The sequence below is a fragment of the Nycticebus coucang genome, chromosome 1 (assembly GCF_027406575.1).
Source record: "Nycticebus coucang isolate mNycCou1 chromosome 1, mNycCou1.pri, whole genome shotgun sequence".
NCBI classification, from domain to species: Eukaryota; Metazoa; Chordata; class Mammalia; order Primates; family Lorisidae; genus Nycticebus; species Nycticebus coucang.
This window is the reverse complement of record NC_069780.1, coordinates 190,503,809-190,525,787: the sequence shown is the minus strand read 5'-3', so window position 1 is coordinate 190,525,787 and position 21,979 is coordinate 190,503,809. Positions and strand designations below refer to the sequence as shown.

The window sequence follows — 21,979 nt, the reverse complement described above, 5'->3', positions numbered from 1 at the left end:
TCCCCATGGTAACATGGAAGCCCAGGCGATTGCATTCGACTTTTTGGAGCTTTTTACCCACACATTCTTTAGTGCCAGATCCATTTTAGTTTTACATATGGCCGTATTTGAAGTTTGCATTGGAAAGCAGGCTTAAAAAAATTAGATCCCTCTTGGATTAATAACAAGTGAAGAACCATCCCCCATGAGTTTGGAAGGTACAGCAGCCTTTGTTCCTGCACAATGCTACCCAGGCACCACTACACTGGGGCTCTGAAAGGCTGCCATTAAAATCCTGAACTTGACTTAATGGAATTTGCTTAATTGACCTTTGAAAATTCACTTTGCCATTTCCAAATGAAAACTTAACAGGAGCTGTATTTGGAAAACCGAAGATCTATTTATCCTTCGATTATTGTGTATAAACCTTCCTCAAACTTTCATTCCACGGCTCAGAATGTTTGCAGAAATGAATATTAATAGAAATGGTATTCGACTTTTAAATCAGTCTATTCAGAAATTATGGTAATTTTTTTTTCTTTTTTTTGCAGTTTTTAGCCGGGGCTGGGCTTGAACCCGCCACCTCCGGCATATGGGGCCAGCGCTCTACTCCTTTGAGCCACAGGTGCTGCCCAAAAATTATGATAATTTTAAAGAAATTATGATAATTTTAAAGAAATTTTGCATTAGAAGAAAAATATGTAGCTATACAAGGGAGGTTCTCTTTTGTAATGGTTGATTCTGATACCTGAAAATATTCATTTCATTTTTCTTTTAGGATATAAGGTTTTTTGCATAACTGCTCTATGTAGAAATAACAATATCTTCATTGAAAATATTTCCTGTAAATTGGGTGGGTATTAGGGATTCTAAAGATTTCATTTTCTCAATAGGCCATGACAACTGTTTTTCCCATTCCTAAAGACGCATTTGCCACAGGTTAACCGTTCTCAGTCAGATCTTTTGGAAGACTTGGGGAGGGGTCTGCACCCCAAGCACTCAGTAAGTGCTGGTGCTGGTTATTAGTGGTTTGGAAACATGATTTGGGATCCAAGGCCTCCTTCTCTGTACTGGCTCCTGGGGAAGATGGTGTGAGGAGGGGCCCAGCCTGCCAGTGTAGACTCCACTTACTGTAAGTCCTTCCAGACATGCCTGGTTCCTGCCCATCTGCACTTTGCATTTTGATGCGTAAACTAATACCATTGTTTTGGTCCTGGTTTCACATCCCATAGATGGAGGGTAACACGTGGAATGTACAACATGCAAAACAACAATGCTTTTCTGCAAAAAAAAAAAAAAAATCCTCACTCTTTTATTTTTAAAGAGGTGAAAGAAAAAATATTTACCAGGAAAAAAAAATATTGCTATGGTAATCTGTTCACCCACAGTTTTTGGCCTCAGGGCCCTTGTAAATATAGATGGAGTGGGAGGAGACGGGGCCGGAAGCAGATGGCGCGTGATGAATCCGGGCCACCCGGGAAGGGTTCCTGGTCACTTTTCCCACTCACAGTGGGTTTCTCCTTGGCTGTTGTTCTGAGACGGCTGAACTTGCAGGAATGAGAGGAGATGGTAGAGAGTCTGACCGCCCCCTCGTCTCCGGGCAGTGGGCTGGGCGCCCCACTCTCAGGACACGCAGACCAACGTGATGGCTGCACGCACATCCCTCCGGGCCAGCCTGGCCTGTCCCTGCACCTGCGGCACCTGCCACCGCCGTGGGGGGCTCCCCGCAGGTTCGCGGAGTGAGAGATGCTCAGCTTGGAGCACCCTGAAGAAAATGAAGGGTGCTTTTTCAGGATCCAGGTTTATTTTTAGGCTGTGTCTCCCTAATCTTTCATGTGCTCTTTTTGCCTGTGACAGTTATACAAACACAGCTTATAAGACACCGCCCTTGAATAGTGACATGGTGGCAGATGGTTCCTTTCAGGTTGTAATATGCGTGCGGAGCCGCGCCCTGCAAATGCGCCATGGAAGAGCCGCGTGCTGCCCGCGGGGTGTCCTTCCTCTGCCAATGGGGACAGGGACAGGGACGGAGGTGGGGGTGGGGGTGGGGGGCGCACCCGTTGCTGGTGTCCTTGTCAGGCGCTCACGTCTAGACCAGGACCCAGAACCGCTACGCGCGTCCCACCCCCGTCCAGCCGTGCTGGGCTCCAGCGCCCGGTGCAGGTGACACAGGACGCGCAGTGAAAGTGGGGTGCGTGACCTCGCCCCGCGGTCTCCGTTTCCCCGAGTCCCGCTGGACCATTTCATCCTTGTTGATTTCATCCTCTGTATTACCTCCTAACCCAGTCTCTTCTCCATTCCAAACCCTTAAGCAGTTTCATAGTGATTGTTTTTACTGAGGAAGAATCCACGTAGCACGGTGTTACATTTAGTTGTGTTGACACATTCTTTGCCATAGAAGTTGCCTGTTAGTCATGCTGGTTTTGAACCCCCGGGTCTCATGAAGCACATATAACTTGGGAGCTGTGGGAAAAAAGTTCCTTTCCCCAAGGAAAACAATTGTTTTCCAGTGTGGCGGTCAACACGTTAGAAGTGAAGAATTTGGTGGCATTTAGTCCAATCCCAGTGTGGGGCGACCAACAGCTCTGCCTAGTTTTAGAGCATTTTTCACCATCCCAAGGGCAACTCTGTACTATTAAGCAATTACTCTCTCTTCCCTGTGTCTTCCCATCCCAATCTGCTTTCTATCCAGAGGGGATTAGTTATTCTGGATATTTTATACAAGAGAATTCTACGTTGTGAGGTTTTTGCCCAAGTTCTGCTCACTGCGTGATGTTTTTGAGCTTCACCCACATTATAGCATGCAGCAGCACTTTGTACAGGCTGGATAATATTCCATCATCGCAGGCTGTTTATTTATTCATTCTGTGATGCACATTTATGTTTCTACTTTTTGGCTGCTACAGAAGGGCTGTTATGAACATGTGTGTACATGTAATAACCCGGGTTGTCTGGTTATTCTCTACTTAACTTCCTGAGGAGCTGCCAAACTGTGTCCCACACCATCTGAGCCATCTGTGAACTGTTGTGTTTTGTTTCTTTTATACCTGTGCTCTCTGCACCCACTTTCTCTAACTCTGGGACAGCACCTGCTGCCCTCCCTGGGCATCCCGATTCAGTCTGGTAGATGAAGAATCCATGGTGTGCATTGTAAAGCACAGGTGCAGAGCCCTGCTGTGTAGAACCAGCTTTGCCTCCATACCCAGGTTAACATAATGTCTGCAGTGGTTTGGGGACCTTAACTGGAAGTCCCAAATTTTTGAAAACTAACTCTTTTTCTCCATCACGATAATGAGTTCTGTCTTATAATCCAGTGGATTTGTGTGAAGATGGTGTCCTGTGCCACCATGATATTATTTCTTAAATGAGAGTCTGTTATGTTTCTCATGGTGTTTCACAAAGCCTTTAGTAGGAAGGGAAGAGGACGCGCTTAGGAACCAGAACAATCTTTCACGACCAGTGCTTTGCTTCTCCTCCGCAGGTCTCCTTCTTCCTCTTCATCATCTTTGTGGTGTACACCATGCTGCCCTTCAACATGAGGGATGCCATCATTGCCAGCGTCCTCACCTCCTCCTCCCACACCATCGTGCTAAGCGTCTGCCTGTCTTCAACTCCAGGGGCCAAGGAGCACCTGGTCTGGCAGGTGGGTGCACCTCCGTGTTCTCTGGGGATGGCCTCTGTGTCCTCCCCCTGGACAGGGTGTGTCTCTAGTCTGGTACCTTGAAGCTGCTTTCTTTCTGCTCCTTGGGGCTGACTCTGGGTGACACTACGGGTTAACAGTCTCACCAGTACCCTCCGTTGGAGGGATCCACACTCACTTAGCAATTACCCAAAGTGAAACTGGAAAGTGGGATCTGGAAATTTCATTTTGCTGATTGCTGAATGGTAGTATGATTTTGATGATTAAAAGGTGTTATTGTTATGCATTATAATTTAGCACTCTTATTTTTACAGTGAAATAACTTATACAATCAAATTAATAATTGTTTCCCACCTCTCTCTACCATGACATCCAAAACCCTCTTATTCCAGAGAATAAAAAATTTCTCCATTTTTTAAATCTTCTGGCAGATCCATGAGCATTGCAAAAATAAAAGCTCTTTCAAATGGTACAACAAGAAATTTTTCTTACTAATAAAATTCCATATCAAAGAAGCCATTCTATTTAATTAGTTGAAAGCATTTTGAAAGCTATTTGATTTCCTTTTATGTACATCAGGAAATCATGAGGGCCAGTGATTTGGAGTTATTCCTAAGTCTCTAATTTTTTATCTATAAAAAGTATGTTTGATTTTCTCTGTGCAGATTAATTGTAACAAATTCAGCCATGGTATAAAATTCAGCAGGGCTGAGAAAATCACAATTGTGAATAGCACTGTGCCATTGGAAAGGGGATTTCGACCCAGGTCACCTAAGCTCTGCTGAGTCTGAGAAACCCCTGTCTCTTTCACTTGATGTGCTGTTTCATTTGAAAACTTGAGCTGGAATTGGAGGCTTTCCCTTGAGTCCACAGTAGTCTCTCTGAGTTTGAAAGCTTTTTAGGGATCTCTTTTCTCAGCATTAATTTCCTCATGCTCACAACATCATTGTCATTAAGACCCAGAAAGACCTGCATTCATTAAGCCCGTTGTCCTCACAGTGGCTTCCGATTTTACCCAGTGGGCTAGAGTTTCACAGAGGCTCACTCAGTTATTACTTAACCATTCACTCCCCAGAGGGGGAAGAGAACCCAAGAGAAGCCCCTCTTGTTCATTCCCTCTGACACACACCAGTAACCCACATCACCTAAGACAAAGATGGGCTGGGCAGCAGCTAATCAAATGAGAGAATGAAGGTGAGTGGTTTATTTTAATTTTAATATTTTTAATTGGAAACTAAGATCATACATATTCAAAGTATACTATGTGATGACTTGATGTATGTATACATTATGCCGTGACAGTCATGATCAAATTAATACCTGTCACCACTCACGTTGTACATCAGACCTCCAGAACTTGTGCATCTGATTGCTGAAAATCTGTACCCTTTGACCAACATTTCCCTGTTTCCCCCACCCCACGTCCCCTGGCAACCACCATTCTACTGAAAAGAACAATTCAACCAGGCTTGGGAAGAAGTGGGAGAAATGGTCCTGTGTACACAAGCTCTGGCCCAGCCTTTGTGTCCTATTTCTGCGTTTCAGAACCTCCACTGAGAATATTTATGGGGCATTTGTTCTTTCTCCTGTAAATTCCACTGTTCCCCTGTCCCCCTTCATACGAGCTGTTAAACACAGCACTGGGAAGTCACATATGAGATAGGGCAGGGTTTCTGCGGTGGGAACGAGTATGTATTTTTCTCAGCTAGTTGACATTGTGAAAATAACTGTGAGAAAGCTCTCGTCACATGGGCAACGGGACACTCAAACATGTCACGGCTCACAGCTCCTTCATGGTTTGGGGTGACCCGGAACATGTCACTTGGGCATTTTGTACCTGTCTCTCCTGCCCCATAAATGACCTGCCTGTGGGTGGAGAAGGAATAGAAAAAAAATCTGGAAAGAAAGGATTGAATACCTGTCTGCAAGAACCAAGCAGGGTGAAACAAAAAACGAAGAAGGGGGAAGGAAGTGCTGCACAGAGCAGCCATGTTTTCTGGGTCATCAAATGCTGCATGGACATGGGGTTGGTTTAAAAGCATTTTTATGTTCTTGTATTAGTTAAAAACAAGTGGGGAAACATTGTAACCTTAAATTTTTATTTGCTCACCTTCCAAAACCAGCAAAGAAAAATACTTCCTGTGAGTTTGCAGGCAGAGATAGGATAATTCTGGAATAGCTAAAAGAATCAGAATGCTTCATTCCCCAATATTTCACATAAGAATACCATTCGTTCAGTCGTATTCTTACGTGAAATCAGAATACCGTCTTACGTGGATCAGATGAATGTATCCATTTCCCACACCTTCAGAAGTAATTTCACAATAATGCCAAGAGCTGGGAGAGGGAGGACTTGCCAGTAGGTTTAAATCGGAGGGTTGTAGGCAACATCACAGTAATGAGAAATGAGCTTCCAGTACCTATGGCCATTGCTGGAAAAGAAATATAACCTTAAAATAACACTGATTTGAGATGGGAGCAAAATATCTTATTGACCTCTTCTAATGCACAGTATTTATAAATCAGAATGGTACAAGTGCGGTGGCTGTATTGCTGTGCTCTAACCGTGTCCAGCATGCTTTGGAAGAGGAAGGACACCAGTCTGCAGTGAAGAAACAGGTTGCTCATCAGCGATGGCCGGTGTCACCTGCAGCCTCAGCCCCACGGGAGGAGTGTGTTTGGTTGAGCGCAGATCCTCAATAAGAATAGTTTGTTTTATTTTTATTTCTTTAAAACTTGTGATGCACTGATAGCATGTGGTACTTATCTTTTAATCTAAATATTGACTGAAGAGAAAACCTCATTTTCCTGTCCTACTGCAGAGCAGAGTCCTTGTTTTCAGGGAATTCATTTTACCAGCATTTTTTTCTTGAAATACAAGGCATTCTCAGGCCATTACACATGTACCACCAAAAATTATGGCTGGTGTATCCTCACACATTTTAAATTTGAAGTATAAGAAGTTATACATTTTGTGACTTTAATTTTGAGACAATCACAGATTTACCAATACTTGGCAGGATAGTACAGAGAACGGTCTGTTTCCTAATCCATGTAACAGGGGGTTGTCATTGGGGTGCCCCATTACCCTGAGCGCGGTAGTAGATGCTTCCCGTACACCTTCCTCCTGGATACCCACCGTGCAGCGTGGACACAGGGGCTCCGTGCTGCTCTGCTACTGCCCTGTGACGCTCAGACCCCACTCAGGCTCCTCCGGCTTCCCTGTGTGGCAGAAGAGCCCCTCAGAATCCCGGCCTGGGGCACGGCTCTGCACTCCCAAGTTCTCTTCCGTCTGCTTGAGTCAGGAACAGATGTTCAGTGCTTCCTTTGCCTCACGATCTTAAAGCTTTTGAACACTGCAAGCTGGTTATTTTGTAAAATGCCCCTCAGTTTGAGTCAGTCAGATGCTTCCTCATGAACAGATTCAGGTCCTGTGGTGTCAGCAGTCACAGGGGGACGGCGAGCATGTCTTCTTGGACTGCTGTCCCTGGACGCGTCATTTCAGCTTGCCTCCTTACTTCCTGGGTTCGTTTGTACGAGGCCTGTGTCCACTGGCATTATCCACATTGGAATGAATCCTTTCTACTTTATAATCAATGCATATTTTGTGGAAAGTTATGATGAAATTAAGCATATGTCTTATATTTTTATCAAACTTTTGATTGATTGATTGATACCTCTCCAGCCTTGTGTTTTCTTGTTTTATTCAGTAGGGTATAAACGGTTATCATTATAGTGTATTTTGATATCCACATTGGTTCTGATTTGTCCACTGGACACCTCTGCAAGCTGGCCCCTGTGCCTTTCTGACCTGACCCCATCATCCTTTGAGTATTTCCTTGCTTTTTCTATTTCAAGCCCATCTTGTTCCACCTGACCCCCACACCATGATTCTTGCTGTACTTTTCATCAACTCTTCCATCGCCCTCCCCTGTCTGTTGCCACCCTCGCCACAGCAGACGCCGCCTCCCTGGGCTCTTGCCTTATGCTCACACTGTGCGTTCTTCACTTGCCTTCCGTCCATAGGGTCGCATCCCCATTGGCATAATAAGGAACCAACCTCAGGAGTTTTCAAATATTCCTCTTTCTTTATCATGATAGCATTTTGTATGCAAAACTTTCCCACTTTTCTTACATTTGTATTCCTTTGGCCTTCGTGGCATGTTCCGAATTTTCATTTCGTGTATCTTTTATTTTCCTTTGAGTGAGGGGGAATTTGAATATAGATTTACTGAAGGCAGTGAGGATCCATATCTACTAGGGAAAATAAGCTAAAGAGGTACTAGTTGATTTTATAGCAGGATTGCTTCTATGTTAGGGAAATTTTATAGGTTTTATTACACCATGATTGCTTAAATATATGTAAGTTGCTACGCAATTTGAGAAAAAAATTTTTAATTTTTTAATTAAATCATAACTGCGTACATTGCATCTACTATAGCAGGTCTAGATGAGTGTGTAATCAGTAGCAATGTGGACTCAGTACATAAATGACTCTCTTAAAGCATAATTCAGGCAGTATATATTGAAGTTTGGAATTAAATTAAATTAAACAATCTGAGGAACTCAAAGGAAAAATAGCAAGTTACCAGCTGCCCAGTTTCTGGCTGTGAGAAAGAGACTAATTCTTAGGAATTTGGACCTCTGTTCTGACTGTTTTATCTTCCAAGAAGCAGGGTATTAATTTTTTTCCACAAGACCAAAAAAGAAAAGAGAGAGATGGAGACCGTGCCTTTGCTGGCTTGTACAGCAGGAAGCTACAGACTAAGGGGCATCCACATTCTAGGGGAGCAGGCTCTTGCCACCTATGCTAAGTGTGTGATAACTTGGAGGGGAAAGGGTTAAGGATGAAGAAGAGATAAAAATCGGAAGGTGCCTAAGGTGACTAAATCCTAAAGCAAATCTGTGCATTTCCCATTTCCACTTGGAACCTTTGTCCTACCAGGGAGAGATTCCGTAGAGCCGTGAACAGCACCCACAACATTAGCCCTTAATGGAGGACATCAAACTTCTTTTAAAATGCTCTGGCAATTTCTACAGCAAAAATGCAAGAGAGTAAAGGATTTAGATCATCCATGTTGGTAATTAAAACTTTGACTATAAGAGAATGAGACCTGGGTTTATTTTTCAACATTTGTAGAGCTGCTCGGGGTGGGCCCTGAATGAGCAGAGGCATAGAGAAGCTGTCCCAGAATGTGGATTAGTTATTGGGGATTTGATCAAAGGACCATGAGAAAGAAGAATTTCTTCAAAAATAAGAAGTGGCGGTTATCCATCAGCTGTCTCTTTCCTCTTCTTGACCCTGTCATGTGAACTCCCTGTCCTCTGATCATTCTCAGGGATGGAGTTATGTCAAACATAATACTTTTTATAGGTTGATTAAATGTTGGCTGCTGGCACCTTTCACTGACTTTTCACTTAGTATCTTGGTGTTGATTTTCCTCCTGATTTCACCAATCCATGAGTCTTTGATCCACTGTTTATGAAGATCTGAGACTCTGCTTATTCTGAATGCTTATATTTGAAACAAAAGTGGTTTGCGAAGGATATTGATTCTGAGCATTTATTAAACCATCAGTAATTTCCCTTTGAAAATCCTAGGAGATAATAAGACAGTCGGCATCTCTAAGAGTCACATGGGACCGAGTGCTCAGGTGATCCTGCCACACAGCGATGAACCTGCGAATTGAAGACAGTGATGTATTTGCAGCTTGACCTTGGCAGGAACACTGCCCTGGCTCTCAGGCTGCTCTTTAACGTGTAGAGGGAAAACCAATGAATTGGTGCAGAGGAGGGAGGTATACACAGCATCCCAGGAGGCATCCCAAGGAGAGACAGAGCCAGGGCTATTCCTAGCTGTCCGGAAACAGGGAGTGATGATCACGGCTGCTCCTATGGAAGCAGGGAGGATGGAGTCAAGGGATACAGGCCAAGGCCTTAGCTGGGGCAGGTGCATAGTTAGTGCTTAGCATTGTCAGGTGTTCATGACAACTTCCTGAGGCCGGCCACAGCGTCCTCTTCATGTGTGCACGGTGCAACAAGCTGGGCAGGCTGGGAGCACAGAGATGCGATTCCGGGTTTTGCGGCAGTGGCCATAGCATGGTTGTCTGAGAACAGTGAGCATCAGCGTCCACCTCCCTAGGAGGAGAGAAGTCCTGATGGCCAGTCTTGGCCGATCATTTCTGAGACCCCTCTCAGCAGTTTGTGAACATGGGAAGTAGACTCAGTGAGCGCGTTGGCTTCAGGCAGAAGCTGGGTTTGGATTCGACTTCTCCTGCTTCAGAGCTAGGTGCAGTGGACATGGAGAGAGACCTCCTAGGGGAAGGGGAATGGTGGCTGCCCCACTGCTGGGCGCATTGTCAGCAGCTGGCCTTCCCTGTCAGCCCCCCAGGGGTGGCCTAAAGACACCTGCCAACCCAGGACTGGGCCCTTTAGAGGATGGTCCACACCATGACCCACTGCTTTGGGAGTAGGAATCCCTTTCATCTGCTGAAGGCAAGCAGCTCTGACAGGCCCCGTCAGTGGCAGAGTGTCTGTGGGTTTGCCTGATGTCGGTGGGTCAGCATTGCAGTGCAGCCTTCCCCACTATCCATTCTGCCTCCGCCCTTCCCAACAGGCATCCATACTGAGGGCTCTCCGTAATGAACACTAAGCCCCCTTTCAGAATGGGCTTCCTGGAGAATCCAAACTGCAACACCACATGAGCTTGGCCTGATTCTTCAGCTTACTCGGTTTTCCCATCTGTAAAATAGCAACGATAATGGCCAGCTTCCTTCCACAGTTGCCGGCCTCGGTGCTCATTAGATGACGTACTGTTTATAAAGAGCTGCTGTTGAGCTGGACTAGCAGTTAGCTCTCAATGCAGAGTCAATAGCAGCAACAGCCTATTTTGTTGAGTTTTCATGATTTTATAGAAGAGAAGAGAAATAGAGTTTAAGAGTACTTATAGCCATAATCAAAAACCAAATAACATGCAGAGTTGAGTAGAGAAAGTTAGATCACACGGATGTCAGATCTTCGCAGCCGAGTCTGGCTTTGATGGACTGTCCTGTGGGGAGCCCTTCCCAGACTCAAAGCAGACAATGTCGCCTCGCGCAGTGCTGGGAGCCCACACTCCATGCGTGATGTGGTGAGGACGTTCTGCCCATGCCTGAGCACCTGAGCTCCTGCAGGCTCATGGAACACCTACTGTGGAAACCCTTGAGACAGAGCTTTCCGGATTCACCACTTGGCAAGACTAAGAGGCAGAGATATAGGAGAAGGCATTTGTAGGGTCACCTGCCAGCTCGATGTCTTGAATTCCCATGCCACCCTTTGTCTGGAATGTTTTATGCCTTGGGGAAGCCCATTCTGCTCCCCAGACAACTTGGGGAGTTACTCTTTTCCTCTAACTCTGATGGGTGGATCTGACAACCTTACAGGTAAGTTTTGTGGTCTTGAAGACATCCACCCTCAAGGCTCCATCTCTTCTCATCTCCTCCAGCCCCCTTCTTTCCCCAGCTGAGATACTGTGTCAGTTCTGCAGGGCTAGCATAACAAATCACTACAAAACTCAGGTGTCTAAAACAACAGACATTTATTAATTCTGACATTTATTCTCTCGCGGAAATCACAGCTGAGGTGTTGGCAGGGTTGGTTCTCTCTGGAGGCTGCAGGGGAGACCAGGTTTGTGCCTCCCTCCGAGCTTCCGTCTGCCCGCAGTCCTGAGCGGTCCCCAGCCTTGACCCTGTGACTCCAGTCCTTCTTCCCTTTGTGTCTGTGAACTTTCTTCTTCTGTCTCTTATAGAACACTGGTCGTTGTATTTAAGAGCCACTCTAAGTTCAGGATGATCTCATTGCAACATCCTTAATTACATCTAAAAAGACTTTATTCCAAAAATGTGGTATTTTGAAGTTCCCAGTGGACTTTAGAGGGAGAGAACTGTTCAGCTCGACACAGACACCAACACCCACAGTGGCAGCTCCGCTTCTCCCCCGCAGGTTGTTGCAAACTGTCCCATATATTCTTCAAGGCCAGAGAGTCCACAGGGCTCCTTTCCTCTTCTCTGCTCAGGAAGAGAACCAGAACCATTCTGATTCTTATTTAAAGACAGCTCTTGAAATACATCAAAAGACGTTTTTAAAAAAATCACTTGTGGGCAAGACTATGATTTCTCTCCTTATCTATGGAGGGAAGACCATGGGTTGGTGGCTCTGTTGCTAAATTCTATGGTGTGCGGTATATAAAATGCCTTTTTGGTAAATATTTATGATAGCAAAGGAAATAAAGGAAAACTAGAATTCAGAATGAAGAAACAAATGAGAATTCCACCCTTATTCAGAAAAACTGTTATCCATAGGACTAACGAAAAATATTTTTGCTGAATGCTTGTACTACGTAGGGTAATGACACCTCTGTTCTTGGCTCTTGCCTGTTTTAAGAACAGATGTTATGTTCACATTTCAGAGAGAGAGAGAAAGAGATGGGGAGGAGGAGGGAGAGAGAGAAAGGGAGAGTTTAATAGGGTTTCCCACGAATGCACGTCTTCCAGCCACTTGGGAGTTCTCATTGTAGAACTTTTCTATTGATCCTCTCAGGTTTTCCAACTATATAATCACATCATTTTTAAGTAGATCTCCACTTTATACTTTTTAAAACTTTCTTTTCTCTCCAGTTGATTTTCCTGGTAACTCCAGGAAAAAAGAGTTAATATCAAGGCAATTGTAGTAGACCCATTTGTCTAATTTTTTATTTGGTAGGACTAATATTCTCCATTTACGAAATAAGCTGGTGGTGGGGATAAGTTAAATACATAATATAGAGTGAAGGAAATAATCAGAACCATTCTGTTCTTATTTAAAGACAGCTCTTGAAATACATCAAAAGACTTTTTTTAAAAAAATCACTTGTGGACAAGACTATGATTTCTCTCCTTACCTAACTCAGGATGCCCTTCCTGGTGCTCTTGCCCTATGGTAACAGTTCATGGATTCTATAGAACAATTCATGAATTTCTCAAATTATCCTCAGTACGTCATGCCACGTTTTTCTTTAATTTATGGCTTCACTCTTTTCACCAATAACTAATTAAGGGTTTTTCATTTATCTTGAGAACACTTAGGCAGCCCTGACCATGGGTCGGTGGCTCTGAGTGCTTTGCAGTTTTTTTTTTTTTCTTGTTGTGGTTGTTTGTTTTTGGCCGGGGCCGGGTTTGAACCCACCACCTCCAGTGTATGGGGCCTGCGCCCTACTCCTTTGAGCCACAGGCACTGCCCCATTACACCCTATTTTTCATGTAAAAATATTTCTGTTTAGGTTTACTTTCTCTCTTCTGGACTTTGTTTTCATCAAAGATATTTTCTTATAAATATAGTTTCCTTCATTCAAGATTGCAGTTGTATTTCATCAAATGCAGTCACTTTGCCACAATTACAGTTCCTTCTATATTTGTGTTTGCTTTTGTCTGGTTATTTTCTTCCCCTGTCTGCACTAAGTTGATTCATGTAGCTAACATTTTGTTTATTTTACTTTACTGCTCCAAATAATGAGTTTTTGATACACAGGGGTGCCAAAAAGATGTATACACATTTTAGGAGATATTGTTGGAAATAAAGTCAATCATTCCAAAAAGTAAGTAAAGTGGATGGATGTAGCTTGCCTAAGTACACTGGCCAGGGAGGGACCTTTAATTCAACTTCAAAAGTGATACACAGATAACATCTCTTAAAATTCAGACGCTTTTTGGCATCCTCTGTATTTATTATTTTTATTGATTTTCTAGGGTTAAGTTTCAGTTTTATTTACTTGGTTAATTCCTTATTTTGGTTTTCTTTTATATTTCTTACTTCTTGTGTTAGATGCTTAATACATTTTTCTCTCCTTTATTCATATGAAAGGTATGAATTTTTTTGTTGAAAATGGCTTTACCCCATCCTCATTATTATTATCATTATTTACCATGTATTTTGCTGATTTGCTTTTAATTTCTTTTTTCAAAAACTAAACTTTTGTTGTTTTATTTTCAGGTGATAGGAGTCTTTTTCCTGTTTTTTGTTGTTCCTCTGAGTTTTGTTGTGTTCCTACCGGAGATGGTCCGTGTTCTTTCCACATTCCTCCAGTGCTCTTCGGAGGTGGAGCAGGTGGTTGCCGTTGATTTCACCAGCAGCAGCAGCAGCAGCAGCAGCAGCACCCACTGAGCCCTGGTTCAGGGAGAGTCTGGTGCTCTGTTAGTCCTGGTGCTCCCGCAGAGCCAGTGAGATGCTGAGCGTCAGGGCCTGCACGTCGCAGAGACACCTGCGTGCTGCACACGGGCTGCTCTTGGTGTTTTTCTTGGGTTTAGCCTCCTGGGTACCCTGAATTCTGGGGCCCACTGACGTTCATATAACATGGGATGTAAAGTTGCACATGAACTTTATGTCCATCTGTGCAATGGTGGCCTGGTCAGCGTGGCTCACAGCTCTGGCTGTCCCTGCCTCCTCTCTCACATCTGCAGCCCTGCCAGCCAGGGGTGCTCCCTTAAGCGCTGTTCTCAGCTCCCCATATGGGCCCTGCTGGTTTGTTAGTCCTATACCCTGCTGAAGGTCGGGGATTCTGTTAATTGTCTAATTTTGTTGAAAGCAAAGTTATATGTCTGTTCCCATTTTTCTTTGTATTCTGCATAATTTCTCAGTGGAGGAAAAAAATAGTCTTTCTGTGACAAAGTAGAAATATTTAGTTTTTAACCTCTTCTTTGGTTTCTTAACAATTTGCTTTGTATACCATGTCTGAACCTCAAACTCTAGATGATGATATTGACATACGATGAGAAGAGAAAGAAGAAAAGTGAAGATACAGGGAGTGAGAACAGTTGGATTGCAGTTTAGAATCCTTTTCTAACACCCTTAGCCTTGCTCTGTCTGGGTTAGTGAAACCCTGGCAGGTCTGGGTCTCAGCAGCAAAGTGTTCCTGCTTTCCTTCCCTCTGAAATCACCTCCGCTGGGAGACAGACCTTGCCCCTGAGCAAACCAGAAGCAGAATTAGGGCAGTAACAGTGTCAGTGCTCCAGCTGTAAGTGACCAGTGGCTCTGCTCTTGCTCTGCAGTACCCTGTTTTTTGTTATTATTAATTTTTATAGGAGACAACACATCCTATTTCGGCCAGCTTATTTGTCTCCATCTCCTTCCTCCCTTCCTTCTGGCACATTCTCTTGGCTTTAGATGACCTGAAACTAACAGCAGGAACCAGAGCTTTTAAACATTTGCATCTGTCCCAACACCCAGCATACATAGTATTAAATGGACACATCCTGACTAACTCCGGGAGTGACTGAATGCGCTCACAAATGCATGACCAGTTGTAGAGACATAAAACCCTCCAGGTGTCTCTGGTGTCACCAGACCAGGGGAATAAAAGCAGCTCTTTGTCATCACACCCACCTCTCTGATGGCGTAGCAAATGCATGTCGCTGTGTGAGTGGCGGCCTCTCCGGGGACTCACGAAGGGTGGTAACAATCACAGCACCCTCAAACCTTTATGACGTTCTCCTGTTTTCTTCAAGATAAGTCATTTCATTACTAGGATTTTAAAACTCTTTCTGAGCTCTTGAAATTTATCGTATTATAAGGGGATCATATGATGGAAAAAAAATAGGAGACAGGGTGTACAAAGAGGGGTTTAAAGATCTGGGCTTTCTTGAACTACCTTCCATGACATTATGACACTTAGAAAGAATAGTTATTGGATGCTTGATCCCAAGACGTCTTCGTGATGTTTGTCTGTGTCAACAAAGATCTCCTGATTTTAGCTATTGTATTGGGCAGAGAAGATCTCTGATTTGATTTCATACTAATACAGATTCAAGGGCATTTTCAGGAACAGTGTAGGAGATGCTAGGGGTATTAGTCTGCCTTACACAGAGCTCAGAAAGCTTTGTCAGTGAAGCACTTACTGCGTTAAGCTATGGGTTGTAAAATTCTGATGTAAGGCTTATTAACAAGTTGTGGACTGTTTCCTGATTTAGTGCAAAGGAAGTTCTCTGAGGCAGAGCTGTACTTTGGGAGATTTGAGGATCTATGCTGAGAGTAAAAACTCATCGCTACACAAAATTTGAGTTAAAATATGTATACACACCACACAGTTATGTCCGTGTCTTCTCTTACCTCTGTCTCATATAGATTTTAAAGAATGTTTGGGTTTTAGTTAAAAATCTCAGTAGGTGTGTAGAAATTTTACCTTAAGGTTAGATTTTTACATTAGATCTTGTAGACTATTTCAAGATTATTTCTTCTACCAATTTAAGACTTTCATTTATTAATTAATGTGTTAAAAAATCTAGTATAACACCCGTCAGGCAAAGTATTTCCATTTCCTTGAAGACCTTTGACTTGTGTATGATTTAGGATTCGTTTTGATTATTTCCAGCAGCAGGCTCCCACCCGTGTTTGCCTCGAGTATTTGTCAGCTCAGTATCTCCCTTCAGAGCTCAGCGAGCATTTCCAACTGAGTCTGCTGCCGCTTCACCTCATTTTGTACTGCTGTGATGTCCTCTGGGACACCCCGGCGCCCTGGACTTCCTGCCTCTAGGGCAGGGCCCACCTTTCTCCTCTGCACCTCCTCACCCTCCGTCCTGCTCACTACGCGTTCTTTCCCTTCCCTCTTGCACCTGCCCTGGGCCAGAGTGGTCACTCACTGCCTGGGAAGTTGCCAGCAGCCTCAGGCTTAGCCGTGGCTTTCCAGAGGACCATGTGAAAACTAAAGTCTGCCTTTATCATCCCTCAAATGGCTTCTTACTGCCTGGAGGGCAAATAATTCAAATCGCAGGATAGCACCTGGGCCCTGACCAAGCAGACCTGCCTGTTCCTGCAGGCTCTCCCCTCACCCTTCTTGCCAAGACTCTGAGCTCTGCAGGTGCTCAGCTGCCGGCAGGTCACTGAGTCCAACCTGCATCCCTCACCTTGGTGTCATTAAGTCTGTTCTGTCCCCAGTCTGGAGCATCCCACTATTCTCACCTCCCGGGACCAGGTGTCACCCACAGAAAGTCCTTGATGGCCCAAGAGCCTGTCCCAGGAACCCGAGTTTGAGCTCTGAGAGCAGCCATACTGCTCTGCTCACCTGAGTAACACGGGCTCTCTCTCCTGACTCCTGGGCTGCTCTGGAAACTCCTTGAGAGAAAGGACTTTGCTTTGACCTCTGGCACCAGCAGATCGTCTTATTGGTTATATGGAATATAAAATGTTTCTGTTGACTCTCCCAGAATGAAAATGCATGTTTCCTCTTTTCAAAGATAGCATGATGTGTCATGGAAGGAACTTTAATTTTGGAGTCAGAAAGACTCAAGCTCAAATCTCAGTTCTGCATGAATTGGTTGTATGAATTTTAGTAAGTAATTTAGTTCCTCTGACCATCTGTTTACTTATCTGTAAAAGAGGAGTGATAACAGAATTGGACTGAGGATTAGGGATCGGATATATGGAATTCCTGGCTCACATTAAGTGTCCAATAAATGGTGTGTATTCTTCAGGTTATGGCTTTCTGTCTCTCTGGTTTATTTTTATTTTTTTTAACGTTTTATTTTATTTATTTATTTTTTAATTGTTGGGATTCATTGAGGGTACAATAAGCCTCTCTGGCTTATTTTTTGTTATTTTTTCAGCAACACACACATAATCAGCTTTTAAAGTTAGTAAAGAATTTCTGTCTGAAAGAAGACACTCTACATCAAGCAAGCTATCCTACTTTTTTTTTTTTTTTTTGGATGAGTTGATAGATAAAGCATGTAAACTTTAATGGCAGGAAACATAACAGCATGTCAGTTAACTCAACAGTTAAAGGCTTAAACTATAGAAAAACATTATACTGTAGGAAAGGTGACCATAAAGGTGAGAGTTTAACTGATTTTCACAACTAATTTCTTGGAAAAAAGGTTTAATTGAATTGTATTGTTTTTGCAAATCAAGTTACAATTTTGATAAATGTCTCTTATAAATTTAGACAATTTGTTATATTGATGTCAACTGCAAGTCAAATGCAGTCTGTCCAGCAGATGTATTTTAACCAACTGTAACACTCCAGTACTTTTTGTGGGATATCAAAATGAATATTATGTTAAAAAAACTAAATCCTCAAGCACCTCAGCATTACTAGAAAACGTGTAAATGGCCCTGACATCCAGAAAAGTGAATTCTAACAATATAAACAGGGAAGGTAATTACTTCCTTATAATAGAATTCTTCACTAAATGCTTCCCTGTAATGAGGACACGTGTGCTCTCCCAGATTCTGCATTTAGAACCCAGAGAATACTTTAAAGTGATGTCAGAGCTCACCAGTCACTGGACTACGAGGTTGTCACTAGGTCTGATGGGTAAGACCCTGCTCCACAAAGGAAGGCTTGTGCGTGTTCTAGAACAGGGAGGCACAGTCTTTTGCTGTGAGGGCAGAAAGTAAATATTTTCAGACTGTGGGCCATCTGGTCTTGGTGGCCACTATTCTGCTGTGTTCTAGGAACAGTTATGGGTGATGTGCAAGCAAATGGTTGTGGCTGTGTGCCAATAAAACTTTTTTGTTTGTTTCGTTTTTTTATTTTTCTTTTTTTATTAAGTCAAATACACATAGATCATGAATACATTCATGCATTTGTGGGGTACAGAATGCTAATTTTTTATACCATCCGACATGGTTAGATCAAACCAATCAACACAGCTTTCACCTCATTTACTTGATTACTGTGCCAAAACATCTGTGTTCTACACTTGACAGATTTGACTTGTGCCCTTGTCATATGCCCCATAGGTGTGGTCCCGCCTTTGACCCTCCCTCTATCAAACCTCCCCTCTCCTCCCTTCCCACTCCATTTCTCTGCTTCATCCTGGGCTATAGTCATGTTCTCTCTTTCATAAGAAAGTGTGAGTAAATATAAGGAGGTTTCATAGAAGTACCGAGTACATTGGATACTTTTCCCTCCATTCTTGAGAAACTTCACTCAGGAGAATATGTTCCAGATCCCTCCATGTAAACATAAAAGAGGTAAAGGCTCCATCTTTTTTTACAGTAAAACTTTATTTACACAAACAGGCAGTGGCTGTACTATTCTACAATAATACCCAGCAATCTTACTTCCACTCTAACTAGAATAATTTATCCCTCCACAGAAAATCCTCAGATGTCTGCTATTAAAATTCTTTCATTAAACACAGTGAACTATTTTTTTCAAGAATTTATAATATGCAACTTCCAGAGCAACCCTTCCTCTTGGCAATCTGCCCCCATCTCTTTGTTCTGCAGAGCAAGCTCACTTGTGTCGGATCTTGCTGAATGTGAGGTTAGTTTTTATGTCATTGGTCTCAACACCTCTGCTTTGGCTGTAAGATTTTCATCCTTTTCCTGTCTCTGATTTCTGAGATGCCCTGAATATGTCTGCACGTCCTTTGCTGGATTTCAAACAGATGCTTTGGATTTCATGAAACACATTTACATTTTAGACACTGTGCAAGTGTCTGGGAGCTTCAGGCACACATGCCATGCATTTTTCAGCTTGTGGGGCACTGCTAAACATTCCCCCAAAGAGCCTCCAAAGAGCAGGATGTAATATTCTAGGACATTTCTCGCAGCTTGTGTCTGGGCTGGGGTCTCTGTTAGGAGCGGAAGATTCAGACTGCTGTGGGTGAATAACACTGCTTTTCATGTCACTGAAAGGTCCCTGGTTCATGATGCTTCTTCCGTGTTCTGACCCCTGTTTCTGTCTTCTTATGTTAGTCCCTATCCAGGGAGGGACCCAAGGATGGTTGGAATCTTCTTAGGGAGAAAAGGTACCTGAGGACTTGTACCTTGGGGGTGCCGCAGCAGGCTGCTTACTCAGCCTGAGAACGGTCCTCTAATTCTGTGTTTCCTGGACCATTGCCCAGGTGTAGGCAGCCCTCCTGGCCAATAGGCAGGATCCCAGCCCAGCCATCCATTACTGCAGCCTTTTCCATGGGCATCCACTTTCATTTCTCTTTTCATGAAATAACCAAAGTCATTTTGGCTTCTGACAAAATCCACTTTCATGGGGTCTTAAAAGACCCTTGAGATGTTTTGTTTAGAATGTCTGCACATTTAGCTTGCAGGGTTTTCATGGTCTGCCCAAAGCTGGCATCTAAAAATAAAACGTAAGCTGACTGGCAGCGTGAGAAGTGCCCGAATCAGCAGACGGTGTGAGATGAAAGACTGGTAAAATGAAAACGTGTTCACCAGAATCCACACCCTTGCCCGTTTATTAAAGTTCTGACAGGAACACGTTCCGGGCAGAGGCAGTGGGCTGTTTCATCAGGGGATGTCAGGGATAGGGGAAGGGGGTCTATATTGAAGCGAGGTGCTTGGTGAGCTCCTGCCCGCGTTCCCCAAGGATAAGGCAGAGACATGAAGCTGGGATGCTCCTGTCACCTGGAGGGCCCAGCCCTGGTGGGCCATGAAACCATGGTCCCTATAAAGGGAAACCCCTCAAGGGCAACTTTCTGGGGTAATGCCTGGATCTGTCTGTCCCACATTTTAAATGACAGGCTTATTTGGTGGCAGAGATGATTCTGAGAGTAGCCCTATAGCAACTTGTGATGACATGCGTCTGGAGGACATATTGAATATGACAGGCACAGAATATGGAGTCCCAAAGGAATCCTGTCCAGTTAGAACATGGGATGCATCATTTAAAATGGAAATAACATAAAAAATAAATATAAATGAAATAACATAAACACAAGGGCCTCTGTCTTATGAAATGGTCTTATTTTCAGGAAAGGAGTTAATAATTGGCTTAACATTTACTAACAAGTTAGCATTGAGTTGACTACTGGTAACCAGCATTTGCTTTTCCAAGGGCTTTGCACATGGAGTGCTCCCCATCTTACACAGCCAAGCATATCACCCTTCCTGCTTCAAAAGAAGGGGCTCAGAAGTCTCCCAGCTTGTGGGGAGAAGGCCCCAGGCAGTCTGACCACAGAAACCATCCTCCCATCCTCTACCCTCTGTTCTACACATTCAAAATAGGAGACAAGGCTTTCTAAGAAAGCGCATGATGAAAGTGGAATCTTGACTGATTTCAGTGGCTTGAATGGCAGACTGGGGAGGAGTTAAACCTTTTCACGGGATCAGTAACTAGAGATGCCGGGTTACAATTTACAGGAAGGACAGTTAAAGTGCTGTGGAAAGCAGGGGTCTTTGCAAGGCCCAAGGTCAAACAGTTCCAGTCTTCCTGATTCGATCATGTGTGTGAATCCCCTGTGCCCTGGTCTGTAAAGTGAGGGGTTTACAGAAAATGATCCTGGGATCTGTTTACCTTTCATAATTAGGAAACAAAATGCAGCTGGTCTATGTGAAAACTATTCTGGAAAAAAAGAAAGGGGGAAAAATCATGGAGAAGCAGAAGCAGATTTCTGGTAGAGGTGTGGTCATGGGGGTGGCTCAGGCCTTCACCACGGGGCAGTGACGAGAAAAGTCGTCAGGAAAGCCGACTGGAAGACGGCGCCGGGGAGTGAGCAACTCAGGTTCTTGTCCCAGACTCAGGTGAACATCAGTTGGCCTCTCTTTCTTTTCACTTTCTGTATCTGTCTTTTAATGAAACAGGCAAAAGAATAAAAAAAAAACAAAACCTTAAAAAATCGGAAGTACTATAACCCCCTGACCCAGAAGGACCCTTTGAAAATCAGAGAACCAGTGAAATCAAGTGTGACAAGGCCGACCATTTAAGTGACTTAACTGATGCGCAGGGGCTAAACCGGGTCCCCAGGGACCCCCACAAAGCCATGGAGCAGACCCACGCCCACCTTGTGTGACTTTGGAACCACATAAGATTTACCTACCAAATTCAGTGTCTGCCAAACTTCTGGTGCCTTCTGTCTCTCCCCTCTCTGCATGAAAAAGAAAAAGAGTTCCTACTGGTGAGTGTTTGACAGTGTCCTGACTACTTAAAAGTCAGGGCAAGTTTTGCCTCCCTGGTAATGAAAGAGCCGGCTGTGAGAGGATCTTGTGCTGGGGAGGCGAGGAGGGGCTGCTCATTCCTTACTGGGGCCTGCAGGAGCTCCCAGTGAACAAGCCCCTTGTCTACATCCATCCGGCCCACCCCCATAGTCACAGGAATTAGAGCTTAAAGAGGGGTGCATTTCCACTACGTTTGTTTTAAATGTGTCTCTGCCTTTGTTCTCGGAGAGCCTGGCTTGTCCTTCAGAAGGGCAGTGGCTTCTCCCTGCACGTCATTCTAGCAGCGAGGGTAATCCTTCCACACACAATCAGTGTTGCCACTCAGCTGATAAGCCACCTTTTTGCTCCTTCGTCTCAGCAATTGCATTTCCCCAGTAATCCCTGCCGGGAGTGGCCCACAGAGGCTGGAGACTGGAGTATTATCAGAGCCGCCCTGCTATTCAGGTGAGCTTC

General features: G+C 44.0%; 1 protein-coding gene across 1 annotated transcript in view; it reads left to right on the top strand.

Moving 5' to 3' along the window:
• The window catches only part of ADCY2 (adenylate cyclase 2), a 458,247-nt gene that overhangs the window by 122,205 nt on the left and 314,063 nt on the right, over positions 1-21,979 (top strand). Inside the window, exon 3 of the mRNA XM_053593134.1 lies at positions 3,461-3,622. Coding sequence (XP_053449109.1) covers positions 3,461-3,622 — 162 coding nt within the window. The remainder of the gene's footprint in view (positions 1-3,460; positions 3,623-21,979) is intronic.